Source organism: Acartia tonsa, chromosome 13, assembly GCF_053477335.1.
Source record: "Acartia tonsa isolate MP-2025a chromosome 13, ASM5347733v1, whole genome shotgun sequence".
NCBI lineage: Eukaryota > Metazoa > Arthropoda > Copepoda > Calanoida > Acartiidae > Acartia > Acartia tonsa.
The window spans coordinates 32,380,110-32,400,658 of NC_137272.1; the positions used below are offsets into that span (position 1 = coordinate 32,380,110).

General features: G+C 34.6%; 1 protein-coding gene across 1 annotated transcript in view; it reads left to right on the forward strand.

Moving 5' to 3' along the window:
• Positions 1-340: 340 nt before the first annotated feature.
• Positions 341-20,549, forward strand: part of Dhc64C (dynein heavy chain, cytoplasmic) — an 83,835-nt gene continuing 63,626 nt past the window's right edge. Inside the window, exons 1-20 of the mRNA XM_080146626.1 lie at positions 341-795; positions 1,095-1,182; positions 1,654-1,722; positions 2,064-2,130; positions 2,936-3,012; positions 3,192-3,301; positions 3,796-3,884; positions 5,220-5,278; positions 5,901-5,978; positions 6,436-6,510; positions 6,854-6,978; positions 7,268-7,397; positions 7,681-7,742; positions 8,072-8,134; positions 9,471-9,564; positions 10,145-10,231; positions 10,716-11,643; positions 12,005-12,164; positions 14,245-14,400; positions 15,010-15,206. Coding sequence (XP_080002752.1) covers positions 713-795; positions 1,095-1,182; positions 1,654-1,722; positions 2,064-2,130; positions 2,936-3,012; positions 3,192-3,301; positions 3,796-3,884; positions 5,220-5,278; positions 5,901-5,978; positions 6,436-6,510; positions 6,854-6,978; positions 7,268-7,397; positions 7,681-7,742; positions 8,072-8,134; positions 9,471-9,564; positions 10,145-10,231; positions 10,716-11,643; positions 12,005-12,164; positions 14,245-14,400; positions 15,010-15,206 — 2,797 coding nt within the window. The 5' untranslated portion in view covers positions 341-712. The remainder of the gene's footprint in view (positions 796-1,094; positions 1,183-1,653; positions 1,723-2,063; positions 2,131-2,935; positions 3,013-3,191; positions 3,302-3,795; positions 3,885-5,219; positions 5,279-5,900; positions 5,979-6,435; positions 6,511-6,853; positions 6,979-7,267; positions 7,398-7,680; positions 7,743-8,071; positions 8,135-9,470; positions 9,565-10,144; positions 10,232-10,715; positions 11,644-12,004; positions 12,165-14,244; positions 14,401-15,009; positions 15,207-20,549) is intronic.

A 20,549-nucleotide genomic window follows, 5' to 3' on the forward strand; every position in this document is an offset into this window, starting at 1 on the left:
ATTTTATTACGTAAATTTGACCTGTATGAATAATTTTACTGTGTAGTATCACGAATCTTTTAATTTAGATAAAAGACTAGGTACTAAAATTTGGTCAAACTCCATAAAATCTAAGAATTAAAAGGTGTGAAATAAAAAGTTTGCAACGCTGTAATCTTAGTCAACAAATGTATGGGGTAAAAAATTTAGAATAGTTTTGTAGATAAAATTTTTTTAATTTTTAAAAAGCATATTTTCTAAGTTTTAGAGTTTACATGTATTTTTCATATAATTAAAATTATTTACAAAATTTGGATCTACAAAACGTAATTTAAAAACCAACAGCAGACGTTTCAACAGCGGTTTTCACAATTCCGCCCTTTTTGGTAACATTAATTTGTTGAAGAAAAAAGTGAAATCTTTATTTCAAAGGCATTTTTAGCTTTTGTGAGAGTTATCATAGTGAAAAATTCCGTTTTTGTGTATAAATTTTAGATTATGATTATACATAGTGAAAATATTGTTTAATTTGAGTGTTTTAAGGTTTAGAGATTTGATTGTACATTTGAAAGATTTGAAAATTATTAAGTGTGAATAAAAGTGTTGCATAGTGATATAGTAACCATGTTATTTTCAATTTCAGCGTTTTAGATACCACAACTGATTAAATACAAATAACATTCCGCAAACAAAGGCTAAAATTCCGTCGGATTTGTGATAAAAATCCGCGAAAATGAGTGATTCGCTGGAGGCCCAGCCTCCAGAATTGCCGGGGGTGGCGCACGCCCCCACCCACAAGATCATCAACTATATCAGGTATTTCACAAAAGTTTTAGGGCGCGTAGGGCGTTTATGGAATGGAGGGCCGGGAAGGGGGGGGGGGAGGGTGGACAATTCAATGAAAACTAGGTTTGATATAAAAAAGTAAATGTTAGGTACCTAATCATTAAACTTTAAACAATATATATAAACCTCATTTTTTATTGAGTGCGGAGTGAATTTTTTTCAGGGGATATTTCGTCTTACTGAGATATTTAGCTTTAAAAAGACAGACAGAAATTAATTCTACTTTGATTTATATTTCTAACAACAATTTATCACTGGTTTTAATTTAGGAAAGTAATTCCTGTCATCCTTGAGGATGGGAATGATGATCTTTCCGCTCTAGATGCAGTTCTTGAGGATAAGAACACTCAAGAATGGGTAAGACACATCATGGATTCCTAATAGCGCAGCTATATATATAGTTACCCGCTTCAAATATAAAAAAGTGCAAATATTAGGGGATTTTTTTTCGAACACAACACAAGATTCCAAATTGTCCTGTTTGGTTAGAAATAGTAAAAAATTCTTTTTAATTCAGTCCCATATTTATATTATTCCTCTGCCAACTGCCAGGCCTAGTTTTATCGTTTTAATCCTGTTTGAAAGTTTTTGCAAATGAAAACACTCTTTTTTTTTTTTTAATAAAGCTGTTATTTTAACTTTACTGTTCATTTTAAAATTAATGTTTACTGCTTTTAACACAACTTAGAGATTGTTCTAATATTAGGTGTAGGGCCGGGGATTCAAATTTTCTCATCTTAAGACCAACTACAATTATAGAGTTATCTAGAGAATTTTAAACAAGCCTCCTAACTGAAACTATTACAAAAAATATATTTTCTTTCTTAGGTTAAGAAGTTCATCAGCGATGCAGGCTGCCCCGCACTTCTTGTCCAACGCGCTGCACTAAGAGAGGAGGTAATATACTTTTTATATTAGTAGCGCTGCTACTCCACAATGTCCCAATATTTTAAGAAAAAAATTACCTTCATAATGTAGCTACTCTTTAACTCTTTCTGTTTGGCGTTCCACTGCATTGATTAAGAAGAAATTTGAATTTGCTGTGAAAATTATCTTGACCAATAATCATCCAATCTATTACTGTCTTTCCACCTACATCGCTATACACAGAAATGTGATTTCAATGTTTTGGGTGGGGGGGGGATTCTCCATTTCACCAATTCTTTATTTCCTCTCTTATAAACCTTGTCACCCTTGTTTATATTAAGGACATTAAACACTTTACCCAATTTTTCTAGGAGGAGGAAGGAGAAGAAAAGGAAATAGTGACCTATTCTGTCAGCAACGAGGTCGTCTATGTTCCAGGTATCTATAATACAAAGTAGAACGATGTCTGTCTGTCCGTCTTTCTGTCCGTCTGAAGCTTAAGATCTCGGTAACCACTGAACCGATCGGATTCTACTCTTCAGGGTATATACCTATTGGTCCTGCGGTGGTTTTAAGCTATTTTCTTGGGGGGTGGGACACCCCCAACCCCCCCAAAAAACAAAAAAATCTCCCCCCCATTTTTTTTTTTTACAAATTTTACGAATTTTATTAATTTTACGATTTTTACGAAATTTACGAAATTTACGAAATTTACGAAATTTGCGAAATTTACGAAATTTACGAAATTTACGAAATTTACGAATTTTACGAAATTTACGAATTTTACGAATTTTGCGAATTTAATCACAAAATGTTTTCCTGCTGGGTAGGTGCGAAAATTTGTGATCCGTTCTGCTGGGTAAGTAATAGAAGATGTAATTATACCTCTTGGGGCAAAGCCACTAGAGGCTAGGGGCGAAGCCACTAGTAATATATAAAATAAATAAATAGGTACCAAAATAGATAAATAGTACAAAGTAGGACAGAAAGATTCCTAATTTTGATAGATTAGAATTGGAAATAGTTACATTTTCTGAGGTTGTCTATGTTATAGAGATAGGTAGATGGATTGATTATAAATGTGGCAAATTTAATAGATGAGTTTGTAATACAGATAAATAGCAACTGAAGTTTTTTGCCCCCAAGTTTCACAAAATCGGATTTTCAAAGTATTGGTGGATTCACTTGAAAGGGTTTCAAATATCAGTTGAATAGGATCTTCTATACTAATTTCTTTTTGTAGGAAAAATGTCGAGTGTGGTCATTCTGAAGAAGGGTCCAGTGGTTGAGGCTGAGAAAAACATCCCCAGTCAACTTAGGGTAAGGTTTAGTAGCGAATCTACTTCCTATAAATATTTATTTATTTAATGAAAATCTTATTTTTGTACAGGGTGGACCTGTTTTTGCTTTATTTTGAGCTTATTCGAATGTTGGAAAATATTTTTGTTAATTTTTAATTCGAGTTTCGGAGGTTTATTTTGACGAATTTATTTTTTTAGATGATATCGTTCAGTGAGGGGTCAGCTTTTGAGACTCTGCACGCCTATGTTTCATCTGCCATGGCTCCATTCTTCAAGTCCTTTGTCAAGGAGACTGGCAAGTCAGACAGGTACCTCTTTTTGTTCTTAAAACTCCTTATTATAAAGTAACAGGATGTCTCTTTGTCTGTCTGTTTGTTTGTTTGTTTAATTGTCTGTATGTTTGTTTGTTTGTTTAATTGTCTGTATGTTTGTCGGTCTGTTTATTTGTTCCGAAGGATCTCGCTAACCGCTAAACCGGTATGGTTCTCCTTTACAGGAGTTTCTCAAAGGTCCTGGGAAGGTTTATATCTATTTTCACCACTATGCAGATTATGATACATGATAATGCAGATTATCAAACCATACTATTTGAGAAAAAAAAATATATTTCTTACTTTAAAACAAGATGAATTTGATTTCTTTCCTACTCCCCTCCCAACAATTACATATCTTTCTTCAAATTATAAATAGTTCAATATTCTTACCTTAAATAAAATTGGGGGGGGGGGGGGGGGGGTGAAGAGGATGGATTATCTAAAATATACACCCCTGATTTCTTATGCTAAATCAGTCATATTTTTAGGGACGGTGATAAAATGGCCAACTCGATGGAGAAGAAAATTGCTGAGCTTGAGATGGGACTTCTTCATCTCCAGCAGAATATTGATATTCCAGGAATGATAATTCATCAATTTAAGAATAATTCTATAAATATAGATGTATAACCAGACAACTACCTGGATAGTGATACCTCTGTTGGGGACATTTTTCGTCTGTCAGCAAACAAATTCTTGAATGTGTTAATATTACCAACATACATTATTGGTTTATTTTCAAAGACCCAATTGAAAGTCGACAAACGGTTCTAGGGAATGGACATGCAGATATTTAACCCCTTCCAGGGGCGTCCAAGCTTTTTTTTTTGGGGGGGGGGAAAAGCGCGCGAAGCGCGCCGCAAATTTTTTTTACCCCCCACAAAAATTTTTATCCCGGGGGTAAAATTTGCTTGGGGGGGGGGGGTAATTACCCCCCCTGAAATCTTTTGGCAGGGGTAAATCTAGTTGACCCCCCCCCAAAATTTACCCCCGGGGTAAAATTTTTGGGGGGGGTAATTTAAATTTTATTAAATATATAGTATTAAAAATGCGCGCTTAAAAAAATTTTTTAGGAGAGATTTTTTATTTTGTTTGGGGGGGGGTAAAAATCCCTCTCCTAAATGGTTGAGGGTGCCTACGACACCTCCAGGGTAGGGGTAAATTTTAAATGGGGGGGGGGTAAAATGAAAAATTTTTTTGGGGGGGGAAGTAATCGCTTCATTACCCTCCCCCCCCCTTGGACGTCTATGACCCCTTCCCCCTTTATTTTTTTACTCCTACAAGTTTATTTAAGCTGAGGGATATAGGTTAAGGACAAAAGACGATAAAATGTACCCCCATGCTTACAAATAAATATGTCTTTTTGTGGATTAAAATTATTGGTGGTAAACTTTGGATACTGTCAGTTTGTTGAACCCCTAATGAAAAACTTTTTTTACTTGATAATATGTGTATTGAATCATGTAGGGACTGGACATTAGACTGAAAATTACACTGATACTCAAACTTTTAAAACTAGGTTATCCTATTATTTGGCACAAAAACTTTGGGCACCCTTATTGAAGTTTGATTGGTTGGTTAAGTTCCAAACTAGTGTCAAAATTTATTAACCAATTTAAACATAGGAAGGGGTATTTATATGTTTATCTTACACCTACACGGTCGTTTTATAATAACGTTTCCTTATCCGTTGACTTAACAACTTTAGTGACTTAAGTGAGTACTGATTGGTTGGTTTATTAATTTGAGTGTTGAAACGTTTCAACCAGTAATTTTAATTGACATATGGGGTAATTTTTTGTTTTATTATTGGGGCTGTACAGTGTACATTAGATTATTTGTCATTGTCTTATCACTTTAAATCCCTGGAATACTTGAAAGACTTTTGAAATTGATGAATTTATTATTTTTACAGAGATTACTTTGCCTGTACATCCAACTGTACAGAGTACCATCATTTTTTGTAGCACACAGGAAATTAAATTGTCATATGTCAACAAATATCTCAACTTCCATGTTTAGCTAAAAACAATTGCATTTAAATAAAATAACATTAAAACATACTGGTGTACATGCTTATTGGTCATGGGAGTTTTCACAGGGGTGTACATTCTGCATGGTATTCCCTGCTAAAAGGAGGGTTGAAATAAAAAATATGTGAGGGGGGAAAGAAAATAAAAAAAATATTTAAATTTTTTCCCCTTAGGAAAAAACAATGAAAGGGGGGGGGGGCGGGGAATGAACTATTTTGCAACCGGGGAAAAAAATAATCTTGTGCAGAATATAATTATAATCTTGAATTTTCATATAAACTTTTAAACCTTTTGGATAGGTTCATCCATAGGCAAATTGATTAGGAAAATGTTAATTGAAATTTTCAGAAGCCTATCTTTTATAGCCCACAATATTATGTTTCTGAAAAGATTCTGATATAATGACAGACAGACGGAGATAAAGTTTTATTATGAAGCTTAAATGAAGAGTATAGTACCAGGCTACCTAGGTACTATTTTGGTAATTTTCTAACAGACATAAGAACGCAAACAAACATACCACAATTTTAACCCAAAAAATGTGACAATTTTATGATTTTCAGGGACGTAAGGCCAAGGTTTCTGACTTTGGCGACAAAGTTGAGGATTCCCAGTTCCTTAACTCCCTGCAAACTCAGGTAAATATAAAAAATAACATGATATCTGTCTGTCTGTGTATAGTATAACCACTTGATCAATATGGTTATTTCTTTCAGTAAGGCTTCTTGACTTGTACAGAGAAGGTTTATAGCTATTTAGGGGTTGGGTACTATCACCCTTCCAAAAGAAATTACTCCTGAGCTTGATCTTTAAATCATTTCAATGGTGATCTAAACCACCCCAAGCGAAATTTCAGCCAATCACAGCGGCGCATTTTAAAAATGAGCTGCTGTGATTGGCTGAAATTTCGCGCGGGGTGGTTTAGATCACCATTGAAATGATTTAAAGATCAAGCTCTGGGAAAAATCCCCCTCCCTTGCCCCAAAAAAATTGGTTTAGGACTCTATTTTTCTGTTTGTCTATGTCTTTTCTACCCATTTATCTCCTTCTAAGATCCAAGTTATGCTACCTATCTATCCTATTATCTTTCTTCAGGTGAACAAATGGATTAGAGAGATCCAGAAGGTGACCAAGCTGGACAGAGATCCAAGTTCTGGTACAGCTCTCCAGGTAAATTATTTGCTGATGGAAGTTTAAAGCAAAGCTTATTAGAACATTTAAGAACTTTAAATGTTTTTAAAATATTAAACAATAGATCAATGAATTTTCAAAAATACGACAGTTTGGATATTACAATTTAAGGAAAGTGTTTTTTGATCTCCAACCATAGCAACAATGGGTATGTCCACCTGTTCTGACGGCAACAAATTTGCAAACTTGTCCAGGGGTGGGGGCATGAATGTATTTCTAAACTTTGCTATGAATGCATATTATCTACTAACTTTTTGAGTATTGCTTTTGACTTTGGTATTCTAAAATTAATATTTAGTTATTACTTTGTTTACGTTTTCAGGAAATCTCTTTCTGGTTAAACCTGGAGCGAGCCCTGCACAGGATCCAGGAGAAGAGGGAGAGTGTGGAGGTTGCCCTGACCCTCGACATCCTCAAGCATGGAAAACGTTTCCATGCCACTGTTAGGTAAGAGCTACAAATGGATAAAAAATGCGGGGGATATATTGACAGGAAAAAATTTGTAGTCAGTTTAGGTTGTAAAATGGACTTCATTTATCGGTCAGTTTTTTCATCCAGTAGGGTAAAGTGTATCGTTATTTTAGCCAGATGCAAGCATCACTTTATTAGTGTACATAAAAATCTGGTGCAACATTCAAGTATTAATAATTTACAATTCCTAGGACTACAAGGTACAATATAACTAGCTTTATTTTAGATATTTTCATTGTTGTTCTAATTCATTTATTATTTTTAGTTTCGACACTGACACTGGTCTGAAGCAGGCCCTGGCCACTGTGAACGACTACAACCCTCTCATGAAGGATTTCCCCATCAACGAGTTGCTCAGCGCCACCGAGTTAGAGAGGATTAGGAGTGCAGTACAGGTATTATCTGCACTATCGACCAATGTACAGACTGACAGACAGATTATATTTTTAATTATAAAAACGTGTAATAAATCATCTATCATGCTTTATTTTTAATTATCGGCTACTCCCCTAGAGGCTTCTAGTGACCCTTGAGTGGGGGGGGGGGAGGGGCAGTCTAATAAGTCTCTATAAAGGAGAACCTTAAGAGGTTATCCAAATTCTTTGGTACACACATAAAGACATCCTGTTATTTGTTATAAAAGGATATGACAAAAACTTAAAAATCTTTTTTTTTCAGGGAATTTTCAACCATTTGAGGAAGATACGTAACACCAAGTATCCTATTCAACGTGCTTTGAGGTAGATATAAAAATAACTTTTAATATACAAGAAAAAAAATTAAGTATATTGTGTCAAAAAATGGTTCCTAGTGTTGCTATATGAATCAGACGCGCCAAATTTAACTCAAAAACAAGGTTCATGCATTTAGAGGGTTGGTTTTCTGTAAGGTGTTAGTCACATGACTAACCTACATTTAAAGAATAATAGAAGACATTGAACGATTAGACGTATTTTAGTCGATTTTTTTATGGTTTTCTAGTTGTCCTACTTTGTTAAGATGATGTTACTATGGTTGAAGGGACAGTTAGCTAGTTTAATTCTTAAATGGTAATTTTGTTTTCACTTAGGTTGGTTGAAGCTATCAGCCGTGATGTTTCAAGTCAGCTTCTCAAGGTTTTGAGCACTCGCAGGTGACTAATTAAATATTATCATTATACAAAAGTAACAGGATCTGTGTCTGTGCGCCTGTCTGTACCGACGGATATCCCTAACCGCTGGACCGAAATGGTTCTCCTTTTATTACTATGAGCTTCTCTTATGTCCTAGGAAGGTTTAAAACTATTTTGCCTAAAGCTTAAGATTTCAATTGCTACTGAACTGATTGGGTTTTCCAGGAAAGCCATATAGGTCCCGTATGGTTTTAGGTACGGGGGGTGTTTTTAATGCAACCATCTCGTAATCAGTGAGCAAATGACACTTAGAATTCGAATTTCGATCTGAACTTTTGCATGAGTAATCCTTGGTAGGTCTATTTTCCCTAAATCGAACAAAAAGTTGGAAAAGTAACGGCTAGCGGCTCAGCCGTTCAGCCGTTTTTTGCCTATTTTTAGGGTAAATCCATCATCAATTACTTAGGAATCGACTTTTTAAAACATATTTTTGGTTTAATTCATGTTAAATGATAGCAATAACCAATTTTAAAACTTCTAGTACCAACAGCTACCGTCTAGAACCGTTTGATAGCGTTTTGGAATAGAAAAGAGTATTGTGTTGAGAGAGGTTTCGTGACTAATTTGCAATATAGATATCAAAAAAATGGCGAAACAGCTGAGCCGCCAGCCGTTAGCTGTTACTTTTCCAACTTTTTGTTCGATTTAGGGAAAATAGACCTACCAAGGATTACTCATGCAAAATTATAAATGGAAATTCGAATTCTAAGTGCCATTTGCTCACTGATTACGAGATGGTTGCATTAAACCCCCCCCCCCCCTTTTATTTTTTAGATTAAAGCCTTGGGTTTGTTTTAGGCTATTTTTCTCCTTATTCACATAGCCCTTAGATGCATTTGGCGCAGCCGCTCTAGTTGTTAATAATCTTTCTTTTTGTCCAATTATCAATCTAAAAATCTATTAGGTATTATAGATATCAATCGATCTTCTATCAATCAATATATCCATCAATCTATCTATCTTCCTATCAATAATATGTCCACCCATCCATTTATGTACATATCTATTTATCTGTAGGTTGGTGTATATTGATGAATTTGAGAAGGTTGTGTCACAATATAGTAATCTCTATCTAGATATCAATCTATCTATCTATCAATATATCCATCCATTTATCTGCCTATCTGTAGTTCATTAATCTAGTTATCAATCTATCCATCCATCTAATATATCTATCTATCTGTTTGTCTATCTATGTATATATCTATCTGTAGGTTGATGCATATCCCCTATGATGAATTTGAGAAGGTTGTGTCACAATATAGTAAACTCTATCTATGTTTATATCTATCTGTAGGTTGATGTATATCCCCTATGATGAATTTGAGAAGGTGATGTCCCAATGCAGTGAATTGTTCACAACTTGGGACGATGAATATGACAAACTTCAGGCATTTATACATACACACAAATAATACATGATTTAAACAAAATCATAAGGAATAGATTCAGGTTTAGAATTAATAAATAACTAGGTACCTAATTAAATACTAATTTATTATGTTTATGGTTAAAAAGGTAGAAGCATTCTGGTAAAATCAGTTATAGAAATTTAAGTTTGTCTTAATTTTAATTGGCGGAAGAGTTAGATTTAGAATATTCATTCATTGATGATGAAATTTTAAACCATTTTTACCTTTTGAGATGATTCTTAACACATAGAAAAGTTTTTAAATGAAAGAATAGTTATTTATCGCATCGTATTATGAACAGCTTTCCGCGGATATAAAAATGTACAATTATAATTCAAATCATTTTTTTTTCACCGAGATGTCTTCGGGGATTTTTAGATTCGTTGAAACTGGATATAATACGATGCATCGATGCTATACATAACTTTTCAGTATAGCTGAGAACCAGTTCTTCTAATCCAGCGGATATTAATCAGTTTTTGAAGCCATACATAATAGAAAATTATTTTTAAATCCACAGTTTTGAGTATTATAAGATGTATAAATGATGTAAAACCAGGGTCTAATGAGAGACATTGTCAAGAAAAAAAGAGAAGAACATCTGAAAATGGTTTGGAGAGTCAATTGTAGCCATAAACGTCTACAGGTATTATACCTATAATTCTACTTTTCTTAGTTATTGATACTTTAGGAAATATTCTGAAAACTAGGATGACAACATCCATAAGGGGGTAGCGAAGCATGAAAAATCATATATAGACAAACGGACGTGTGAATAATAGAGCATATGTTCAGTGCTCATATAAAGACAAGAGTAGTGTCACTTACTGTTTTAATTATTATTAAACTTAGGACAGTTGAAAAATAAAATTTCAAAAGAATTTCATTGTTTATAGTTTAATTGGAAAACCATATTTTTGTTTACATTTTATTAAGGTTAGTTGTGAGAATTTTTAATGGCTAAAGCTTGCTTTAATTTGATTAAACAAATAAAACGGTGTTTTCCTTTACAAGTTTATATATGAATGAGTATTTTTAAGAAGTGAATTCGACTAAATAAAAACTATGTTAATAAGTAGCTTAGCAAAAGATTTAAATAGAATAGTAAACTTTAATACAATTATGTTTAGGAGAGAATGGCGTACATGGTAAAATTCCGCCGTCAGCACGAGCAGCTGCGAACTGTCATCGGCCGCGTTCTCCGTCCCACCCTCAACTCGCAGATGTCGCAGAAGGATGCGGCTGCCGCTGCAGCCGCCGCCGAAATGATCAACAACGATTCTGCTGCTCCAAAACCAGCCGCCGCTGCGGCTGGCGAACTTTTGGACGCCGCCGATGCAAATGCTATTGAGGAAGTCAACTTGGCCTATGAGAATGTTAAGGAGGTTGACGGTTTGGATATTTCGCGGGAGGGCAGCGAGGCTTGGGAAGCAGCAATGAAGCGCTACGACGAGCGTATTGACCGTGTCGAGGCGCGTATCACCGCCCGCCTCCGTGACCAGCTCGGCACCGCTAAAAATGCCAACGAAATGTTCCGCATCTTTTCGCGGTTCAACGCCCTCTTTGTCCGCCCCCATATTCGCGGCGCTATCCGCGAGTATCAAACGCAGCTGATTCAGCGCGTCAAGGATGATATTGAGACTTTGCACGAAAAGTTCAAGGTCCAATACACGCAGTCCAAGGCGTGCAAGATGTCGCATGTCCGAGATTTACCACCGGTTTCGGGCAGCATCATCTGGGCCAAGCAGATTGACCGCCAGCTGTCCGCCTACATGCGGCGTGTGGAGGATGTGCTCGGCAAGGGCTGGGCCAACCACGTGGAGGGCCAGAAGCTGAAATCAGACGGCGACTCATTCCGCGCCAAGCTCAACACCCAGGAGATATTTGATGATTGGGCGCGCAAGGTGCAACAGCGCAACCTGGGTGTGTCCGGCCGCATTTTTGCGATTGAGAACACGCGGTCCCGCACCGGCCGCGGGAATTATCTGAAGCTGAAGGTTAATTTTCTGCCCGAGATAATTCAGCTCAGCAAGGAAGTGAGAAATCTTAAAAATCTAGGCATAGTGTTACTGTAGTATACTAGCGGTTTTGATATTTAGGTTTTAAAAAATTGGCCTTAAACCATTTGATGGAGGAGGAAACTTTTTCCTTTAAAATTGGGTTGAGAAAGATTTGTAACTGATAAAATTCTTTATATATTTTGATTCCTTTTCCATTTTTTAATCTAGAATATACATAAATATTTCTTAGGGAGAGATAGGGCACTGCTGGTTTCATAAATCCACAACTCATTCTACCCTGTGTGAGAGGGGACAATGGGCAGTTTATTACATTAGTCCCCAAAGTTTTTACTTTAAAAAAATTAAAATAGCAATAAAAGCTACGCGAACATCAATCTAAAGTAATCTATGGGATCCAGGTTTCCGTGTACCGCTGGCCATTGTGAACAAGGCCCATCAGGCCAACCAGCTTTATCCATTCGCCATCTCTCTGATTGAGAGTGTCAGGACCTATGAACGCTCCCTGGAAAAGCTGGAGCCTAAGCAGAACATCTCGCTTCTGGTTGCTGGACTACGCAGGTATGTTATTTTTCTCAAACTTTCCTGCTTGTTAAAAACAGGTTTTTGAAAATGAATTTTTTTGTACCTACTTTTTAGTTGTTTTTTTTCACAAAATAATTTATAATAGTACGACAATAAATTACAGTATAATCTGAAAATTATCATTACTTGTCAGATTCTTATATAAATAATAATATACTATTTACTTTTCATGTAGATATAAGGATAGGTATAGAATAAGCTGTTGAATACTTAATATGTATCTTTATTTTAAGTCAAAAGAATAAAAAAATATGAAATGAATTTTTAGTAAATGTTTTTGTTTAAAAATCAACAGAATTTCCAATCTAGTAGGTATATTTTTATAATATAATTATGAGAAATACAGATAATGCATTTTAATAAAAATGTTTTTACATTAACCTTTTGTCGTTTCAAAATTATTCATTTTAATGTAGCCTAATAAATAAAACCATCCCGGGATAGATAAGCTTTTCTTAAAATGATGGACTGAAAACTGACACCTTCATTCATTTACTTTAGTATTTAACATATTTTACATGATACTTTCCTTTTGTATATTAAACTAGCGGCTAAGCCCCTAGGAGCATCTAGGGGTCCTTGAGGGAGGGGGAGGCGACCACACCTTTTTATTGTGGTTTTTAAAGGAAAAAGTTGAATTGTGTTTTTTTTCAGGGTTGTCATATTGGGCACTTTTTTTTGATATTGGGCGGCCCAATAATATTTAATATAATAGACAATATCACCCAAAAAATAGGCACGCCCCCCCCTCTTTTTTCACCCCCTCCCCCTTTTCTCTTCCCCCTAAAGGGGGTGCCCAAAACTGCCCAAAAGGACCTTATATTTGGCGGCCCAAAACCATCCGCCCAAAAGCGCCCGCCCAAAATGACAACCCTGGTTTTTTTAGAGGCTATTTCTCCTTGTAGGGTGGTGTAACCTCCCCCAAAATAATTTTTAAAAAATGACCTACACTTATAAAAAGATTCACTGTAAAGATGAACCATATCGGTTCAAGCGGTTAGCATTATCTTTCGCTATAAAAAAAAGCTTATTACCTACTTTTAACTACAGCATGACCCTCAAAAAAGTATTTTTAAGCATCTGCAGCCCTTATTTCTCAATGAATTATTAAAAAATGCATATGTCCTTGTTCTCCATAGTATTCCACGTAAGTAGATATAAAAATATTTTTTTTACCTCCATTAACACCGGAGATTTTTAGAGCTAAAGTTTTGAAAAAGTGACTGAGAAAAAGAATTTTTTTTTGTTTCTCTTATTTTTTGGATGGTTATATTATGTTTTTCTGGCAATTGAATAATGAGACATAAAGAAAAACAAGTTAACTAAATATTTCTTTTTTATTACACCTAAAAATATCAATTTTTAATGGCAAAAAATACTACTGAATGAATTGATTATTTGCAAATTTTAGGTTATTTATTAACCCTTATTTATAGAAAAGGATTAATTATGACAGTTGCTCCGCCTACTTTTCTGACATCTCAATTATTTAATAAGGGGTAAATTAAGCTTTTTAGACTAAAAAATCATTATGTTTTATTTTTATTTTCGTTATAACTTTTTTGTTATTAAAGTTAGGATTGTGAAACAAAAACAATTTTCCTGCTATATTCATAGAGATTTATTTGGTTTTCTAATCTTAAACAATTTTGCCTAATAAGTAAGTTTTTCAAAATATCATTAAACTAAAAAGACCCAAAAAATATGTGTAAAAAAATGCTTTTTACTAAAAAACTAAATTTTTTATTTCATTTTTGTATAAAGTTTCTGCTAGTAACAAAAATAAAAGGATTTCTAGCTTAATTTTGCTAAAAAAGTCGTATCATGTTAAAAGTTACTTTTTCCTCAGTCACTTTTTCACAACTTTAGCACTAAAAATCTCCGGTGTTAATGGAGGTAAAAAAAATATTTTTTTATCTACTTACGTGGAATACTATAGAGAATAGGACATATGCATTTTTTAATAATTCATTGAGAAATAAGGGCTGCAGATGCTTAAAAATACTTTTTTGAGGGTCATGCTGTATATATTTAATAAGATATTCTTTTCTAACAGGGACGTGCAACAGCTGATCAGCGAAGGTGTTGCTCTGGTGTGGGAGAGCTACAAGCTGGACCCGTACGTGCAGAGGCTGGCAGAGATGGTCGTCATGTTCCAGGAGAAAGTGGATGACCTGCTCTCCATTGAGGAGGCAATTGAGATTGATTTAAGGTAAATCAATTATTTTCTTTTTTTTATTATAGACAAAAAGAAAATATACTAATATACGGGAATAATTTTAAACAAAGACGTTGAAAATTTCAGTTTTTGAGAGGGGAAGGGGTAAAGTTACCTCCCCCCCCCCCCCCTCCAAACAAAAATTTAGGAGTTAAAAAGATCTAATGGTTTATGTTTTGGAGGAATTATTATCCCTCCCCCCCTTGCTTGAAAGTCTTTGGCATTATTCTATATTTATATTATATTATAGATTGGTATTCGCTACATTATAGCTTATACCAACAACGTTCTTCATTCAGAAAATCACGAATCTGATTTTCAGCTGTTGTTGTGGGGTAAAACTTAGTAGAATTGACGACTTTTTAACTGCTCCCAAATATTATTTTATATTTATTTCGCTTGTAGGCTTTTTTTTTATTCCTGGCTACATTTTATTTAAGCCTCAATGTCTTTGTTTGTGTTTACTGATATGTGAAGGTGGCTAAAGAATAATATTCTCCCCCACAAAAAAGGTTGATTTATTACATTCCCCCCTCCCAAACAAAGTGTCATATTTCTTGATTTAGCAACATTTTTAATATTAATTTTAACAAATTAACACAGATCACTGGAGACCTCTGTGTACAGCGCCAACACCTTCACCGATATACTCAACAAGATCCAGAAGTCTGTGGACGACCTGAGCCTGAACGCGTACAGCAACCTACACGCCTGGGTGGCCAAGCTGGACGAGAGTGTGGAACAGAAGCTGGCAGGCAGGCTGGAGGCGGGTATCAAGGCATGGACTAAGGTTCTGGAAGGTAAGATTTATTGTCTATTAATTGAATTTATTTTTAAATCTAAAAAACCTCTTTGATGAATTGTCAATTTGATGCTTTTCGATTATTTAAGTCCAATTTTCATCGATGAAATTCACCAATTTCGAACTATATCTTTAAAAATCAATATATTTTATCAGTTATTTCCCCCTTCCACCTCCTTAATTTTTAATTATATCCTTATACTAAAGTGATAGGATGTTTGTCTGTGTGTCTGTACCGAAGGATCTCGCTAACCGCTGAACCGATCGGGTTCTCCTTAACAGGCTAGCTTCTCATAAGTCCCGGGAAGGTTTATAACTATTTTCTTGGGGGGGGTGGGGGGGGGGAACACCCCCAACCCCCCAAAAAATAAAAAATACCCCCCCCCCAAAAAAAAAAAAATTTACGTTTTTTAAAGGAAGCTGCAAGAAATACCACGCTTTAACTGCTGAAAGACTGCCACAAGTAGACCCAATACCCCAAATTTGAAGCCTTCAGCTTCTATAACAAAAAAGTTCTAGGCATTTTAAAATGACATTTTATGTACAATGAAAATTTTGAAAGAATTGCAGTGCTAATGTTAGAAATTTTGAAATTAAACTACGTGGCCTAGAAACAAAATTATAAGCTTATTTTTGTTATAAATTTAGGCAACCAGTAACTAATGATATTTTTATAATAAAAATACCCATTTTTATAGTCAAAATCATTAAAAAAGATTAAGTTTAACTTGTTGTACCGAGTGTACTGTAGCCAATCAGAAGGCTGAATCAGCTAAGCAACCAATCACAGCTGAGCTTGCCTTAGTTTCCCCCTTTGTTTCCGTTTGATTTTCGTTTAAAAATGCAATTTAAATCGAATTTTTTTCATGGATTTTGACTATGAGATGTGGTGTTTTTATTGTAAAAACGTAATCAGTTACCGGAAATCTAAGTTTCTGACAAAGATAAAGTCATAATTTTGTGTCTAGGCAACGTAATTTAATATTGTTTTTTTCTTTTATAAGCATTGGAAATCTTTCAAAAGTTTCATTGTACATAAAATGCTATTTTGAAATGCCTAAAACTTTTTTGTTATTGAAGCTGAAGGCTTTAAACTTGAGGTATTGGGTCTACTTGTGACAGTCTTTCAGCAGTTAAAGCGTGGTATTTCTTGCAGGCGTCCTTTAACTAAAATTAAAAATAATGGGGGGGGGGGGCACCCCCCTCAAAAAAAAAAATTTCCACCCTCCCAAATATTTTTAAAAATTTTTCTTTTAAAATCTGAAATAAGATATAGGGTTATCAAATTCGACTACCCCCTCCTCAAGTGCCCCTAGAGGCCTCTAGGGGCGTAGCCGCTAGTCCCTAATAAGGAGGAGGGTCTAGATTTTTTCTTTTCCTAACCGCGATGGGCTACTCAGTACTTTATATAGTAGTCAACATAAGGGGGGGGGGGGGGGTGCGTAATGACATAAGCTCTTAAACCGTGAGCAAAATGGTCTAAATATTGAGCTAGACCCTTCAAACTTGGTATATAAGCCTACTCCTATAGGTATTACATCTAAATGGCAAAAAAATCCAAAAATTTTTATTTTTAGGTTAGGTTAGGTAAGAAAAACCCTGCGGAAATGGGGTTTTTAGGCTTTTTTTGGTCTATTTTGATGTGGAAACTTGTCTTAAATTGTTTTTTCTTAGGGTTTTAACTTAAATACACTGTATCTATTCATATGGACATTATTTAAGATGATTCAGCAAGTCGGGGACCGACCCCAGGGGGCTAGGTGGGTGGCCCGCAGGAGTTAAGTTCATTTTTCCCAATATATTTGTTGTGATACATCAAATTATAGGTTTTTTAGGTCAAGGAACTCAAATTCAGAGCTAAAATAAGCATTAGACTAATCTGAAGCTAGCCCCAGCGGGCTAGGTTGGTGGCCCGCAGGGGTTAAGTGCATTTTTTCTAATATATATCTTGTTATATATCAAACTATAGGTTTTTTAGGTCAAGAAACTCAAATTCTGAGCGAAAATTAGCATTAGACTGACCTGAAGCTAACCCCCCCGGGCTAGGTTGGCTTTCTGCAGGGCTTAAGAGCATTTACCTAACCTAACCTAGAAACTTACTTATATTTTTACAGGTTTTTTTCTTGAATAAACTGTGTCTATTAATGAGGACTTTATTTAAGATGATCCAGCAAGTCGGGGACCGACCCCAGCGGGCTAGGTGGGTGGCCCGCAGGGGTTAAGCACAGTGGGATCTTTTGCCAAAAAACGGGACATTAAGGGTAGACAAAAGTAAACATCAATAAAAAAGCTTGTATTTGACGAAATGATGTAATTTCTTTTGCTTTAACTCAAAAATAACATAAATTTTGCTCCTGTTAACTTCTAATGTGCATTTGGTATGTACGTCTTGCTGTTTTGGAGGAGCGAAGCTACCCTATTTTTTAAAAATCTATAAAACTTCATAACTTTAGTTAAGATAGGAATATTTTAACAAAATCAACGTCTATGTAAATATTACTTCAATGCAAACAATGTTTGTGAACATGAATATAGCGTCAGGTGCACCCAGTTCGAGTCCCGGCATTTTTAGGTAGGTCCAGTATAAGTAAAATAGGACACTTATAAGGCATGTTTTCAAATGTTTTTTTTACAGATATAAACAACAATAACATAATTTTCAAAACACTTTTGATTTTGTGTTAATACCTTTATTCTAAGTCTAGCTATCTTCATTTAAAGTTTGTATAAGAATATAAACATAATTACTAATATTATATTCTCTCTCAAACGTATATTTCACTCTCTCTCTCTGATGCGTATATAATGTTTTTGCAATATTATAATTAATTCGCACATTTGAATTTCTGCTGGACCAAAACCAGTTAGAAATACAAATTTTTTTAGAACACATGAAATTTAGCAAATCTAATTGCTAAAATAAAAGTAATTATAAGTCATTTTTATTTAACGACTCCTTTAACCCTTAAATGTCCATTAAAACCGCGAGAACGGCAAAAATCGTTAAAAATCTCGCCAACGGCGGCAAATAACGGGGTAACGGTTGGCCGGAGGCAAATAATGCAGAAGTAAAGAAAGTTCCGCCTCAAAAAGTTAGAAAACATTGCAGAGATGACTTTGGGCTCTAAAATGACTCCTTCCCCCTCTAACGGGGGAAAATTTGAAATTAACAAGAACAAAATTGTTCAAACCATGCAATGTAAAATGCTCAATTACTCAAAAACGGACAAGAGGCCCCAGGTTGTGAAAACTGTTTAATACACAATACATGTTGTATATTGATATTATTATTGCAAAACCCGGGACCTCCTGTCCGTTTTTGTGTAAAATGGAGAAAACTGATTTTTTGGGGTTAAAAATCTTAATATTTTTGGTGAAATTTTCTCACAAAATGTCAATTTACACCACCAAAAAAATATTTTTTAAAATTTTTCTTTAATTAGACATTGGTACAGGTATCTGAAAAGTACCTCAATCAAAAATTATTTTCATAAGATGAACATAAATGTATTTTTTGTTGCTTTGAAAAAATTGTGTAAAAAAATCTGGAAAATCATCAAAACTGAAAAGAAATTTTTCACTAGGGTAAAGCGGGGCGAACTCGGTGTTTTTTTCGGTTTTTTGAACCTGCAAATCGTAAAAATTATTTTTTTTAAATGGGACCAAGACCAGTAGAAAGATCTCGGAAAAGTCGATCAGGTCCTAAAAGGACGTAAACCTAGGACTTTGGGAAGTTTGTCAAAATTGATCTCTAAAACGGCACCGACTTCGCCCCGCCTTGAGGCGAAGTCGGTAGGGCATTTTCAAGCTTCGAAAAATCGATGACGTATTGATTTTATTACAGCATGCCCAAAAGGTAAAAGTTGCTAAATGTAATAAAGAGTATGCACAAAAAATTTTATTAAGATAGGTCAATTTTTTCTACCAAAAAAAATAATTTTTCCCAAGTACGCGAAATTTGACTTTTTTTTTCGAAAATTTTTTTGATAAAAAACATAAAAATACTACTAGAAAAAAATAACTTTTTATGACTTTAAAGGCCTGATCCTTAAAATTCAGGCAATTTTGAATAGATTTGGCCAAAAAAAAAATTAGTTCTATTAGCAAAATTTCCTAAAAAATCAAGTTGAAAAAAAGAGAAAAGTTTGGCAAAATCTGTGGTCGATTTTCCAGCTTCAAAAAACCTATGACATATTGATTTAATTACAGCATGCACTAAAGGTTAAAGTTGCTAAATGTAATAAAGAGCATTCACAAAAAAAATATGAAGATCGGACAATTTTTTCTACAAAAAAAAATAAATTTTTTCTAAGTACGAGAAATTTGACTTTTTTTCTCGAAAATTTCACTTTTTTATATAACATTGAAAAAGTTAGTATAAAAAGTGAAAAAACCGAATTCGCCCCGCTTCACTTTTAGTCGATTTAAGAAAAAACTATACAAGCCTATGGATAGCCTATTAGATTCTTAATAAGTCCCCTGAAGACGTCTAAGCTCTAGCTCTTACCAGTTTTTGTCCAACTTACCGTTTTTCCGACCGAAGCAAAAAAATCGAGAAAAAAATTTTTTTGTCGTCCGACTTCAAGACCCAATAAGTACCCTAAAAATTCATCTCACAAAAATTTCATTTTATACTTTTTTGTAGGCAATTTAATAAGGAACAAATTTGATTTTATGTTTTTTTTCTGTCAATCGATTAGAACATGGAGAAAAATGTCATTTAATGAAGGTGGTCAAAAAAATACCGACTTCACCTCAAAACCGAGATCGCCCCGCTTTACCCTACCTTTTTTAAAAATGGCATAAATCCGCTAAAAATGAATATTTTTTAAAAATTTCTTTTCTAGCTGTCTACTTACAGCCATTATTAATTCCTAGGATAGATAAAAGTCAATTTTAAATTTTTTGGATGTCCCGATTTTTTTCAAAAGATCCCACTGTGTTAAGTGCATTTTTCCAATATATATGATGTGATACATCAAATAATATGTTTTTTAGGTCAAAGAACTCAAATTCAGAGCTAAAATAAGCATTAGAATAATCTGAAGCTAACCCCAGCGGGCTAGCTGGGTTGCCCACAGGGCTTAAGTGCATTTTACCTAAGCTAACCTAGAAACTTACATTTATTATTTTTTTTAGGTTTTTTTTCTAGAATAAACTGTCCATTCATGAGGACTTTATTTAAGACTAGCGGCTTCGCCCCTAGCCTCTAGAGGCTGTGCCCCAAGAGGTTTGATCAACCTAATTTTTCGTATTTTAGATTTAAAAAGAAAAAGTAAATTTTTTTTTTTTTTGGGGGGGTATTTTTCATTTTTTGGGGGGGTTGGGGGTGTCCCACCCC